Source organism: Trichosurus vulpecula, chromosome 1 (genome assembly GCF_011100635.1).
Source record: "Trichosurus vulpecula isolate mTriVul1 chromosome 1, mTriVul1.pri, whole genome shotgun sequence".
Classification (NCBI taxonomy): Eukaryota; Metazoa; Chordata; class Mammalia; order Diprotodontia; family Phalangeridae; genus Trichosurus; species Trichosurus vulpecula.
The window spans coordinates 115,837,151-115,851,828 of NC_050573.1; the positions used below are offsets into that span (position 1 = coordinate 115,837,151).

Sequence of the window (14,678 nt, forward strand, 5' to 3'; positions counted from 1 at the left end):
TGTTTTTCTTGGAGGCTTTTGTTGTAGGCTCTATGACTTTGTTGTCTTCTTTAGGCTGTATGTTTTGGTCTTCTTTGTCACCAAAGAAAGAATCCAAAGTCTGAGACTGAATCTGGGCGCGTTTTCGCTGCCTGGCCATATTCCCAACCAACTAACTTGACCCTTGAGTTTTTCAGTGGGGTATGACTGCTTGTAGACTAACGAGTTCTATGTTCCACGTTTGGGGGGGAGGTGCCAGCTCTGTCAGACCCGCACTACTCCTTCCCCAAGAACCCCCAGTCCAGACTGGGCTTAGATCTTCAGCAGGCTGTTGCACTCCTGCTCTGATCCGCCACTTAATTCCTCCCACCAGGTGGGCCTGGAGCCAGAAGTAACAACAGCTGTAGCTGCCCCACCTCCGCTGCCCCCGGGGCTGGAAGCCAAACCGCGAACTGCTTACACTCCCGCAGCTTTTCCCACTAACCTTCTCCGCAGTCTTTGGTGTTTGTGGGTCGAGGGGTCTGGTAACTGCCGCAGCTCACATATTCAGTGTGCTAGGGGCCCCATCCGCCCGACTCCAAGTTTGGTTGTTCCACGCTGCTCAGGCTGGGCTCTGCTCCACTCCGTTCCCAGCTCCCAGCTCCGTGTGGAATAGACCTCACCCAGAGACCATCCAGGCTGTCCTGGGCTGGAGCCCGGCTTCCCTCTGCTGTTTTGTGGGTTCTGCCGTTCTAGAATTGGTTCAGAGCCATTTTTTATAGGTTTTTGGAGGGACTGGGTACGGAGCTCACTGTAGTCCCTGCTTACCAGCCGCCATCTTGGCTCCTCCCCGGAACCGTATATCTTGTAACACTTAATTTCTCATATAATTAATTTAGTGAACCTGCTTTTCCCCCAAATCCTTAACTCTTGATTACTCTTTTAAAAAAATATGTTTGGTATTCAAGGCCCTTCATAGTTTAGCCCTCTCTGTTTCCAGTCTTCTTACACCTCCCCATTTCCCATCCAGTGCACTCTTCAATTCAGTGACACTGGCCTCCTTGCTGTTTTTCAAACAAGACATTCCATTTCTTGGCTCTGGGTATTTTCTCTGGCTGTCAACCATGTCTGGAACCCTCTACTGCCTCATCTCTGCCTCCAGGTTTCCTTCAAGTCTCAGCTGAAATTCCACCTTGTGCAGAAACCTTTCCCAGCTCCACTTAGTTCTAGTGCCTTCCCTCTGTTGATTTTTTCCTTTTTATCCTGTATGTGGTGTATTTGTACATATTTGTTTGCATGTTATCTGCCTATTAGACTGTGAATGGCTTGGGAGCATTGACTTTTTTCCTTTCTTTGTATCCCTAACCCTTAGCACAGTTCCTGACCGGCCCTTGCCTGACTGATGGACTTTTCCCTATATTTTTCCACATGTTTTAATTTACCTTTCCCTTCAATAGTAATCTTTCTTTATATATTCAGCTCTATCTAAGATAATGATCTACAAGCAAAAGTGTTGAAAAGTATGGAGCCCTAACTAGGAAATGAGGTGATCTTTAACCAGGGTTTCACCGAATCACAGAATTTCATTGTTGGAAACAATGTTGACCAAAAAAGCATCTTTGCTACAGTACTCTGAACATGCTCATTTAACTTTTGCTTGAAGATGTCCAGGGAGGTTACCCATTGCTTCCAGGGGAACTCCATTCTAGTTTTGGACATATCTAATTGTTGGGGAACTTTACCTGATGTCAAGCCAAAATTTGCATTTTTGCAACTTCCACCTATTGGCCTTAGTTTTGCCAAGCAGAACAAGTCTAATTCCTCTCCTACATCACAGTTTGCAGATATCTGTGCACAATGCCTGACATGTAGGAAGGACTATATAGATAATAGCAATTACTATTATACTATCATACCCCTGCTGAGCCTTCTCTTCCCCAGGCTAAGCATCCCCACTTCCCTTAATCAATCCTTATATGACCTAGAGACTTCAAGCCCTTCTGGATACTCTTTAGCTTATCATTGTTCTTTCTAAGATGTGACATTAGTACTCCAGCACTGACATTAGTTCTCCAGATGTGATCTGATCAGGACAGGATGATCACCTCCTTATATCTGGACACTGCCTCTCAAGCCCAGGGTTACAGCACGGTTTTTTTGGCTGTATGTCATATAATATACTTATATTGAACTCACAGTCCATTAAACCCTCTGGGTCTTTTTTAGATAAACTGCTATTTAACTATGTCTTACCTGTCTTGTACTTGTGAAGTCAGTTTCTTAAACCGAAGTATAAAACTTTACATTTATCGCTAGTAAATCTCAATTTTTTAGCCTAGTTGTACAGCTTACCCAGATTTTTTTAGATCCTGTCATCTTTTGTGCTAACTGTATCACCCAGCCTGGTGTCATCTGCAAATTTGATAAAGATGCTTTCTATGCCCTTATGCAGGTTATTTATAAAAATATTAATATGGAGTCAAGCGCAGATTCCTGAGACTTCCACTGGAGACATTCTAAATTGACATGGACTATTAATGACTACTCTTTGAGACTAGTTATTCATCTAAGTCCTTGGGTAGGGATAGGGATTGGACCTGTTAATTTTACTGGCATAGAGAATTTCTGAATCCTTCTACCATTGTAGGTTGGTACTTTCTCCGCAGCTTATAGTCTTACATAGTTGCCTAGAGCAGAGGTGTCAAACTAGCTACCAACTGGATTAAAACATAATTGAGTAGGTGGATTCAAGATGCAGAAAGAGAAATATGTTTTTAGATATGGACGATGTGTGGATTGGTTTTACATGACTGTGCTTATTTGTTACAAGGGTCTTATTTCTCTTTTTTAATTGGGGAGAATATTGAGGTGTGAAGGAAAGCAATAGTTGCACTCCAGAAGGGTCACTGAAACATTAAAAAGAAAATTCTCAGAAGAGAACAGAAGCATATTCAGAAGAAAATACAAACAAGCAGGATAGCCTTGAAAGTAACATGTTGAATTTATTACATTTTTATTTAAAAAGCAAGCTATGAATACCACTACTAGGTCTGTATCCCAAAGAGATAAAAAAAAGGAAAAGGACCTATTTGTACAAAAATATTTATAGCAGCTCTTTTTGTGGTGGCAAAGAATTGGAAATTGAGGAAATGCCCATTAATTGGGGAATGGCTAAACAAGTTATGGGGTATGATAGTAATGGAATACTATTGTGCTATTAGAAATAATGAGCAGGATGATTTCAGAAAAACCTGGAAAGACTTAGATGAACTGATGCAAAGTGAAGTGAGCAAAACCAGGAGAATATTATACACAATAACAGTAATATTGTACAGTGATCAACTGTGAATGACTTAGCTATTCTCAGCAATACAGTGATCCAAGTCATTTCCAAAGGATGCCTGATGAAAAATGCTATCCACATCCAGAGAAAGAACTGATGGAGTTTGAATGCAGATCTAAGCATACTATTTAATTTTCTTTATTTTTTTTCATTTTTTACCTGTTTATTCTTTTACAACATGACTAATATGGAAACTTGGTTTTTTAAAATAGTAAATTAAATATCCGCATGTTTACATAGAAGAAAAGCAAGCTATGTGTAATATAAGATTTAGAAATTTATATAGAAATAATCTTTTTCTGTTCTGTATAGGGAAGTTTTTTTTCCTTTTGGTATTAAGTGCAGATTAAAAAAATTTTTTAAAGGAAAATTCATTGAAAGTTTCAACTTAGAATTCCAGAAACATCTCCTATCTCTGCAGGAAGTTAGGGACTCCCTTTCCCCCACCATCTCCATTCATGCCTGTTGACAGACAGGAGTTCTACCAGGTCCTAACTGTTAGTTTCAGATTCCTAATCTGGGTCAGAGGTGAAGGCATATAATGGGGATTCTGAGGAAGGGGGAAAGGAGTCCCAAGAGACAAAAGTAAAACTCTAGATCCTGGTCCTCCTCCTGGTGTAAGCCTCTGGCACTGCTTCTCTAACTTGGATTGGCTTCCCAGCTATGCTCTTTTCTTTTTCAGATTCTTGAATTCTGGCTGCAATTTTCCCTCACCAACTTTCAGGGGTTAAAATTCTCTTCAACTTTATGCTCTAACACCTACTTCTCCTTTTTCGCATAGATCCTATAGAGGATGTTTTAATAAAATAAAATTGATTTATTCAGGATATCTTGTTCTGGTCGTTTCAACCCAGGAACCAGAGCAAGAATGCAAGCTTTAGGATTAGACACAGTACCTGGCCTTTTGGGAGTAGTTAAGGTTAGATGAAATGGATCATTCTAGGGACACTGCCAGAGAAAACTAGCAAATGGGTTGGGGAGGAGTAGAAGTGATGCTATGAGGTGGCGTAGTGAGTAGAGCACCTGCCCTGGAGTCAGAAAGACCTGAGTTCAAATTCGGCCTCAGACACTTGACACACTTACTAGCTGTGTGACTTTGGGCAAATCACTTAACCCCAATTGCCCTGCCTTCCCCCCTGCAAAAAAAAAAAAAGTAAAAAAAAAAGTGATGCCATGGGAGTCCAAGGAAGCATTAGACAGTGAAGTGAAGGGAAATCTTGGGCGTAAGTGGCATCAGGAAGTGAATTAGAGAATTTCGTAGTCTGGTCCCAAACTACCTTTTCATTGTTCTTTTACATTACTCCACTTTCTACACTCTTTTGGCCAGACTTCTTACTGTTCCTCACACAGGACATCTCCTGTCTCTGACCTTTGCATTGGCTGTCCCCATATACCAGAAATACTCATCTTCCTTACCTCAGTTTCTTAGAATCCCTGTTTTCTTCAACACTCAATTTAAACACCATTTTATATATGAAATCTTTCCCTTCTCATTCTCCCAGCTGCCAGAGCCCTTAATACCCAAAATTTACCGTATCTTTAGTTTGCATATATGTAAATATCTTCTCAGTAGAATGCAAACTCTTTGAGGGCAAGGATGATTTCATTTTTGTCTTTGTATCCCTAATGCCCAGCATATCCCTGACACAGAGTAGGTGCTTGATAAATATTTGTTGATTTGGAGTTCCAAATGGTCATTTGTTTATAAATAGTGTATATAATCTGGAGATTTCCTTTCCAATTAAAAAGCCAAAGAGACTGTTGAAGTTCTTAACAATCTTCAATATGGTCATTATGAACATTTTTGTATTCTGCTCTGTTCTACTTTAGGGCGTTTTAAGGTATGGAGAAGCTATTTTTCCCTGTTTAAAGGCCTTAGATTCTGCTTTTTGAGTTATGGCTAGGTTTTTTTTAACTTTTTTGTCTCTTTCTTCACACTCAGGTATAATTTTCTTGTATCTGTGTGTCTGCATATTCCTCTACCCTATAATTTGGTCTAGGAAGCCAGGTTGCTCTTACATTTTTACAAAATTCTAACAAGTTTGGTTAAGTGGGCTCTGAATGAGGGCCCAAGTAGTACATCAGCTCTAATACATTGTATAAACTTTGTGATAACCATTTTGCTTAATTTTCTCAAATATATATGTATATATTTGCAAACCTTAAAGTGTTAATGTAATTGTCAGCTATTATAAGCACGATGATTACTGATAATTTCTGGGTTTTGTCTGTGTTTTATAGCTGATTTCTATAGTGTTAATGTATAATCATTCACTGTAAAACTTGTTTTCTTTAATGCAGGTGATTGGATGTTTGCTTCAGAAGTTTCAGCAACTCAGCTTTGCAGCTACCAACTACAAGCTCTTTTCTTGATTGCACTATGAAAAAGTTGCAAATGGGATGGACTTACAGAACCAAAAGCCATTTTTTTCAAATGAAGATAACTGAAGGAGTTTGATCTTCATTGCTTTCTAATCACAGTTGAGATTTTTTCCCCACAGAAATAGAATGGCAAGCAAAAGAAAATCAACAACACCTTGCATGGTCCTTGCCAGTGAACAGGATCCAGACCTAGAATTGATATCAGACTTGGATGAAGGTCCCCCTGTACTTACACCAATAGAAAATACAGCAGCAGAAAGTATCTCAAGTGATGAAGATGTTCAGGAACTTGTAGATTCTGACAATCAACAAAATAAAAAAGTTGAAGGTGGCTATGAATGTAAATATTGTACTTTTCAAACGCCAGATCTTAACATGTTTACTTTTCATGTAGATTCAGAGCATCCCAATATAGTGTTAAATTCATCGTATGTTTGTGTTGAATGCAATTTTCTTACCAAAAGATATGATGCGCTTTCAGAGCATAATTTGAAGTATCATCCTGGAGAAGAGAATTTTAAGCTGACTATGGTGAAACGAAATAATCAGACAATCTTTGAGCAAACAATTAATGATCTGACTTTTGATGGTAGTTTTGTTAAAGAGGAAAATTCAGATCAGGTAGAATCTATAGAAGCTCCCTCATCAGGGATTTCTATCAGCAAAACTCCTATAATGAAAATGATGAAAAATAAAGTCGAAAATAAACGGATTGCAGTTTTCCATAACTCTGAAGACATTCCAGAAGAGAAAGAGAATGAAACTAAATCAGGTCATGAAGAAGTAGTAAAAAATCCAACTTCATCAGCATCTGAGTCTAATACAAGTACTTCTATTGTAAATAGTATACATCCAAATACCACAAACACAGTAGTTACCCCAGCAGCAGTTCTTCAGCCTGGGCTAGCACAAGTGATAACAGCAGCTGTATCAGCTCAGCAGAATTCTAACTTGATTCCTAAAGTTTTAATCCCTCTCAACAGCATTCCCACCTATAATGCTGCTTTGGATAACAATCCCCTTTTGCTCAACACCTACAACAAATTCCCTTATCCAACAATGTCTGAAATTACAGTTCTATCTGCTCAAGCAAAATATACAGAGGAACAGATCAAGATATGGTTTTCAGCCCAACGCCTGAAACATGGTGTTAGTTGGACTCCAGAAGAAGTAGAGGAGGCAAGGAGAAAACAATTCAATGGCACAGTACATACTGTACCACAAACAATAACAGTGATTCCTACACACATTTCAGCAGCTAGTAATGGTTTACCTTCCATATTACAGACATGTCAAATAGTTGGTCAGCCGGGTCTGGTCCTTACGCAAGTAGCTGGTACTAACCAATTGCCAGTGACAACACCTATAGCTTTGACAGTTGCAGGCGTTCCAAATCAAACTCATGTGCAGAAAAGTCAGGTGCACAGTGCTCAGCCTGTTGGAGAAACAAAGCCAGTAGCTGCAACTCCAGCTCCAGCCCCAGCGCCAGTCCCAGCACCAGTGCCAGCATCAGCCCCAGCTCCAACCTCAGTCCCAGCCCCAGCCCCAGCCCCTACTCCAACTCCTCAGTTAATCAAGCATGAGACCGCACTGGTGAATCCTGATTCATTTGGTATCCGGGCAAAAAAGACAAAAGAACAACTGGCAGAATTAAAAGTTAGCTACCTTAAAAATCAGTTTCCTCATGACTCAGAGGTGATCAGGCTTATGAAAATAACAGGCTTGACTAAAGGCGAGATCAAAAAGTGGTTTAGTGACACAAGGTATAATCAGAGAAATTCCAAGAGTAATCAGTGTATCCATCTCAACAGTGAAGCTTGCACCCCTATTGTTATTGACTCTAGTGATGAGACCGCAGAATCCCCAACGGTTGTTGCTCCACAGCCTAAACAGCTGGGGAATTCTTTCCCTGACTTTACTCCACAAAAATTTAAAGAGAAAACTTCAGAGCAGTTGCGCGTCCTCCAAGCAAGTTTCCTCAATAACCCTGTACTTACTGATGAAGAATTGAACAGGTTAAGAGCACAAACCAAGCTTACCAGGAGAGAGATTGATGCCTGGTTTACAGAGAGAAATAAATCCAAAACTTCAAAGGAAGAGAAAACAGAAGTAGATGAAAGCAATGCAGGCAGTTCCAAAGAAGAAGCTGGAGAAGCGTCCCCTCAGGATGAGTCTGCAGCACCTAAGTCAGTGACCACCACAAACAAAGTGTGTAAAAAATCGCCGGAGCAGTTACACATACTGAAAAGTGCATTTGTTCGAACACAGTGGCCATCGCCAGAAGAGTATGACAAGCTGGCCGAGGAAAGTGGGCTTGCCAGGACAGATATCGTTAGCTGGTTTGGAGATACGCGATATGCTTGGAAAAATGGGAATTTAAAGTGGTACTATTACTATCAGAGTGCCAGTTCAAATAGTATGAATGGACAGGCTTCCTTTAGGAGAAGGGGGAGAGGAAGACCAAAGGGAAGAGGAAGGGGAAGACCTCGTGGGAGGCCCAGAGGAAGCAAAAGGATAAACAACTGGGACCGCGGACCATCACTCATAAAGTTTAAAACTGGAACTGCGATACTTAAGGATTATTATATGAAGCACAAATTTCTTAATGAGCAAGACCTTGATGAACTTGTCGCCAAATCACATATGGGTTATGAGCAGGTCAGAGAGTGGTTTGCAGAAAGACAAAGAAGATCTGAGTTAGGAATAGAGCTGTTTGAGGAGAATGAAGAGGATGATGAGATAATAGATGATCAGGAAGAGGATGATGAAGAAACTGATGACAGTGACACCTGGGAACCCCCACGGCATGTTAAGCGGAAACTCTCTAAGTCAGATGATTAAAATGTAAGTTTTTTTTAATAACGCATATATGCACATTTCAGCTGTATACATTTGGAAATGTCACTTTGTTTAAATGACTTTGAGATGTAACAGCTTCTAGGGTTACTTTTCCCTTATCTAATGAAGGGATCAGATTCCGTTAGTATGGCCAACAAGTACTTTGTTCCCAAATTAGCTAAAAAGAATATGCTTATTCTCATACCAAGACTGAGCAATTTGTATTCTGTCCACAATTAATGGTCCCCAGTGTCATTCAGTAGTATATATTGTTTAAGGTACATATCTCTTCTCCCACTGAATATTATATATAAATGTATTTTTAATTGTTTTAGATTTTTACCCACTCCTTTGGGGGAGGGGACTTGATGATCAAAACTAGAAATACTAAAAATGTGTTTTCCTTTTTATTTTTTTTTGCAACCCATCGTTCACTAAAGCTTCATTTTTTGCCTATTTAAGGAAAGAATTCAAAAACGAAAACTAAAAAGAAGGGGAAAAGTATATCCGAAGGAAAGAATAACTACAGGGGTGAGGATTGCTCAGTTTTAGGAAACTAGGTGAAAATGGGTATTTGTTTATTTTTTTTTCTCATTGTGTTTCAAGTTTTACTGAACTCTTAACTGTTGCTTTCCCCCACCCACTAAACTTATTAGCCTTTTAGTTAAGAATTTAAGATGATCCATGTAGTAAGAGTAGTCATCTCTTCAATTAAAAACCAACAGACCTGTTCCATTCCGTATCAGAATTGATGTTTGATTAGGCAGTTGTTTTGTCTTTTATTACCTATATTACAGGGCCTCTTAAACTTTTTCCACTCGAGACTCCTTCAGCATTGTGGACCCACAGTTTAAGAAGCGCTGAATAGCATGTCCTTTGTGTCTTGGAGATCAACACTTGGAATTCTCCTTGTAATGGGATCTCTAGAGTACAAGGCTAAAAGTATCTCATAAAAAGAGTTCACACTTATATAGTGTGTAGCAGTTCACAATACTTTTCTTATAAAGACCCTGGGAAGTAAGGACTTATTCTCACATTGCAGATGAGATTGAAGCTTACAGGTATTGAATCACCTGGGAGATTACAGAGCTGAAACTTGTTGCCAGCCTTTTGGCTGCAGTGCTTTTTTTCATCTTATCTCTCCAAATGAAGACTTTGCCCAACTGTGAGCTCAGAACCTCATAGAATGAAATATCCCTAGACTAATAAAACTTTGAATTTTTTAAAGTCTGGCCATTTCCCCAAATTCTAATTCCTCTACAAAATTTAATTGTTTATAACTTTTCTGTAGTTTTAAGTTGGAAAATTTATTTCAGGTTAGAAATGTAGATGCTTAAAGGTTGTCACTGTTGATATTCATCCATATAGCTATCTTAGATTATTAGGTGTTCTGTTTTTCTTTTCTTCATATTTTGAAACATTTCATTTATTTCAAAGGTAGAAACGCAGTTTAAAAATGATACAGCAATCATAAAATATATTCGTGTATCAATACCAAGGACTACAGTTGGACATTCACATAAAGTAGCATTATGCTCTCTGATAATATTGTAATGTTCTCAAAATAAAGTCGGGGAGGGAAAAGATCCTTTTCTCACTCTTGTGCACATGATACATACATACACAGTTGTCTCTTTCCTTAGCCCATTCTGCCTCATTCCCGAACCTGTAACTTTCTACTCTTAGTCTGTTTACTCTTGCTTTTCATGTTCTCCCCAGATTCATAAGCATTCTATGTATGATTACTGAACAATCCCTTTTCTAGTTTTTCAAATTTAGGATATTTTAAACCAAGAAAACAGATGAAACTAAAAATGCAACTACTTTATTAAATAGTATAAACTCTAATTTCTGATTATAAAGTATAACATAAGCATTATAAGTCATAACTTAAACATTTTGGATAAATTAATCCTAAAGTTCCTTTTGCCTTTTTATGGTATCAAAAATATTTAAGCCATTCTTCTTCTGACCCAGATGCACAAAATGCTTTTAACAGGCTTTCTTTCCCCATATTTCTAAAAAAGACAAAATATGTATGCAGCCAAAATAAATCAACCAAACTGCTGCTTTGTTGATTTCTTTATCTTAGACCCTGATGTACTTTTTGGGAAGGGATTGAAATGTACTGAAAACATGGAATTCATTGCACTATTCTAAAGTGTAATATTACTTTAACAAGTTTGCATGGGCAGTATTTATGTTGCATGGTAAATATAATAATACTAATTTTATTCAGAAAATTCACATGACAACCCTACAGTTTTCAAAAAACTTATGTATATTGTATATACATTTGTGTGCCATGTAGACAGGGTACCTTTCTTCTAAAATAAATCTGGATTTACAAAACACACATTATAATTTTTCACTTTACAAAAAGACCCATCCCAATTTTGTTTCAAATAGCCAGTTTTGTTAATGTAGTAAAAATATGGATTAATCTTACCATATGGCATCAAAGAAAGTACACTTGTATATACCTACATATATGTGTGTGTGTGTACATACACACATACTTATATATACATATATATACATATACATACATATATGTGTGTGAGCCTTGCAGATAAAAAAGCATACCAGTCCCTATGCTCCACAATGCCCCCTCTATATATACATATACACACATTTATAGATATATATCACAAAGCATGTAAATAAATAGAATCTACTTTTTTTAACTAATCATCTTTGATAAATTATCATAGGCCCTACTCATATAAGTAAAAGTTACTATTTGCAAGGCATATATATATACACACAGTTTATACATATATTAGCTATACTTGAAATCTAATGTATTTTATAAACTCTGGGTAGCAAGTAATTTCAGAGAAAATAAAGGATGTATTCACTTTTAGTTAATTTTTCCTATAGTTATTATGTCTAAAGTGCTTTAAGAGAAATTCAGATATGGTTTTGACTAACATTTTTTTCTTGACTTTTTCAGTCTCATATTTTTCCTTTATAGTTACCTACAGTGGTGAAGGGGACTCAATTCTTGAAATCAAGATATCTGATTTACTGTGAATGGGCCTAATCTTTTATGAAACTGAGAATATTTTTGGACATACACACATTCTCATAACATAGGACTGAATACTCGAAAGGAATGGAACTTAGTGTTGTGCCAAAGTTAAACTACTGCAGTTGGCGGAAGTTCTGCATTGTAAATAGAACACTGATTAAAAGACAACTTGTAAAAATTCAGATTTTAATACAGTACATTTTTATTCAGATACAGGATGGAAACATTCTGTTTCTTAGGCTTTTTTGAGGGAATGAAGTGACCACTAGATTTTGTCCTCTCATAATTTTGTCCAGCTTAATACTGTATGTTCTAGTAAGATGGGCTTTATTGCCTGTGTTCTTTGATATGTGATTAAGCTTATAGCTTTGAGTGACCAAACATTTTACAGAGTAAAAGTTCTTAGAAACAGTTAAAAAAAAAAAGAAAAAACTGATTTATTTCTGTGTCTTATTTATCAGGCCCTGCACTAATGTTGAAAGTTGTGCATGTGCTTGTACAACTTATACATAAATGAAAATGCAACATATTTATAGATTTTGGAACCCTAAGCCACAGGGCCTATGTCATTGGCTTTTTCAAGTTGAAGACATCATTGGATGCTACTATTAATATCTGTAATACTCCTGTTTCTACTTTAATAAAAGGCTGATTTTGCTTTTCATTAAACTGAAGAAGATGATGTACTGAATAAGGGAAAAAGCCGGCATAAGAATTTACAGAGAGAATCTCTGAAATAAACTTTGTACCAAAAATGTGAAAAAGAATTATGTAGTAAATATATGCTTAATGAGTGTTTTTAACAGTAATGTAAAATAATGTACAGATAATGCATCAGTCCAGAATTTTCTAGAATTCCCAGTCAAGTTCTACCTTCTATAACAATTTAAGTGGCTATAGAAAAAATTCCTAAACTAATAAGTATCATTAGCCATTTAAAAGCTAGCTTTTGCTTGCAAATTATTGTAGTATTAACAACTATTTTGCCATATCAAGAGACTGAAAGTTCATATTAACTTATTTGTAAAGACTGGTGCTTTTCATTCCTATTTAGGGGGACACTTTTGTTTGCGACTATAGGACCATTTTTTAAAATGTGCTGTCTTCATGGAAGAAAAGTTGAGTTTTTTGTTCTTAAGATGCTTTTCTGAGTGACCAGATCTAGTGGGCTTGGCTAGTTTGTTTCACCTAATTCAATGAATATTAAGCTTTTGATTTTTACCTAAACACTTGTCAACTAAGAGAAAGTTATGAAAGAGCCTTGGATATGCATGCTGCTTTCGTTTTTATAAATGGTTATTTTTTATTTTTTAAATATGGCTTTATAAGTATTTCCAAAATACTACAATTTAGCTGATCTATTCACTACAGATTTCTGGCTTTGTGGATGGCTTTTTTCATACTACTGTTAACTTTTATTTTTACGATGTAAAGACTGCAGCAATTTAATGCACTATTTTTTTTCACTTTTTAATATAATAACTTCATAGAGCACTCTGTAAACTGTAATAATTAAATTGCTCCTTTTTTAACCTTTGCTAAATGTAGTCTGAGTTCTGTTTGACAGCAGGTTTTTTTTTTAATGTTTTCAGTTGCTGCAATAAGTTGTGCTTCAAGTATTGTAAAATTAAGCCTTTGAACATATTTGTTGTGCTTCCATTTCAGTAATGTTAATTCTACATAGTTGTAAATAATTATTTTTTCCAGCCCTATGTCCTTTATAGGCTCAACATTTGATATTGCTCTGATGTTTGCTAGCTTTTAAAAATAATTATTTGACAGAGCAAAAGGAAAAAGTCACCTAGCTGAAATGTGTCTGCATACATAATAAAAGTCAGCAGTCGGTAGTTAGTTCTTTCAGTGATTTTTTTCCATTTTCTTAAGCCAAAAAGTTAAAAGCAAAACAAAATCCCTTAGTATCCTAAAATTTGAACCATCCTTAGTAGTTTTTAAGTGTATGTAAGTAATTTAGTGGAGAGGTTTGTTTGTTTTTTCCTGAAAAGGGAAAAGTATCAGTTCCAGAGGACAGTACTGGGAGGCAGTGGGTAGAAGTTAGGCAGATTTAGGCAGAATACTAGAAAATAAAACTTTCTAGTAACCAGAATTATCAAAAATAAAATAGTCTGCTTCAAGGGGTAGCAAATTTTCCCTCACTAAAAGTCTTCAAGTAAAGGCTACATGACAGCTTGATGGGAATTTTGGTTTAAGATACAGATTTAAGTGGCAACTGAGGTTATTTCCAACTCATCTTTGATTCTATTCAATTTCAGAGGTTACATATGTTTTATCCTCTCCTGATCAGTTAAGAATATTTATTCAGTTCAACTAACATTAAGTACCCATATGAGAGGCATCATGGTACAGTGGATAGAGAACCCAGTCTCAAAGCCGAGGAGACCCGGGTTCCAGTTCAGCCTATAACATATGCTAGCTATATGACCCTGGGCTAATCATGTAACCTTCCTATAGCTCTAGGCAGTTCACCTTGACCTGCATTGGTAGCAAGGGAATTCTTTTTCTGGGAGTTCCTTTTAACCAATCACAGGTGTCCGGTCTATGGTTCTGAATGGTTCTGAAATGGTTTTGAAAAACATTTGGCTTGAAACCCACTTAAGCTATCTCGTCCAAATAGCGTTAATAGATTAAACTGGAAAGAAAACAGCAAACAGATGAAATATGGAATGGATTTGTCAGCGTTTCTTTTATTTTATTTTATTTTCATCATCGATGACAGTGGAACTACCACATACGGACTCTAACATCCCAGTCCCTGATACATTGAATTAGGAAGTGGAAAATGTACCAAAGAAGATGAAGACAAGAAGAGCAGTTGAACCAGAGGAAGTACATAGAGAAGAGATTTGTGCTGAAAACAATACAGTTTTAAAAACCTTAAGAAATAAGTTTCAGGATCTATGAATGAAGAGAAGATAGTGAATGGGAAAAATCATGGATAGTGTTATTACCACCTGCACTCTCACCCCCAAAAGACATTTGAGAAGAGGACATACACGAAGACCATTCTCTTAAAGATGTAACTTTATGAGAATGGTCTAAATGTATACTAGGGAATCCTTAATAAAAATATGACAAGGAAACAGTATTTTTTTGCAGATCATATTT

The 14,678-nt window shown here is 37.0% G+C and overlaps 1 protein-coding gene across 4 annotated transcripts in view; it reads left to right on the top strand.

The window, feature by feature from the left end:
- Positions 1-14,678, top strand: part of ZHX1 (zinc fingers and homeoboxes 1) — a 50,512-nt gene that overhangs the window by 24,899 nt on the left and 10,935 nt on the right. Inside the window, exons 3-4 of one of the 4 annotated variants that reach the window (XM_036753153.1) lie at positions 5,603-8,527; positions 14,290-14,632. In XM_036753153.1, the coding sequence (XP_036609048.1) occupies positions 5,810-8,524 (2,715 nt within the window). In that variant the 5' untranslated portion in view covers positions 5,603-5,809 and the 3' untranslated portion in view covers positions 8,525-8,527; positions 14,290-14,632. Of the gene's footprint in view, positions 1-5,602; positions 8,528-11,477; positions 13,403-14,289; positions 14,633-14,678 lie in introns of those variants that run through there. The other 3 variants (XM_036753151.1, XM_036753152.1, XM_036753155.1) reach the window with 3 other exon arrangements.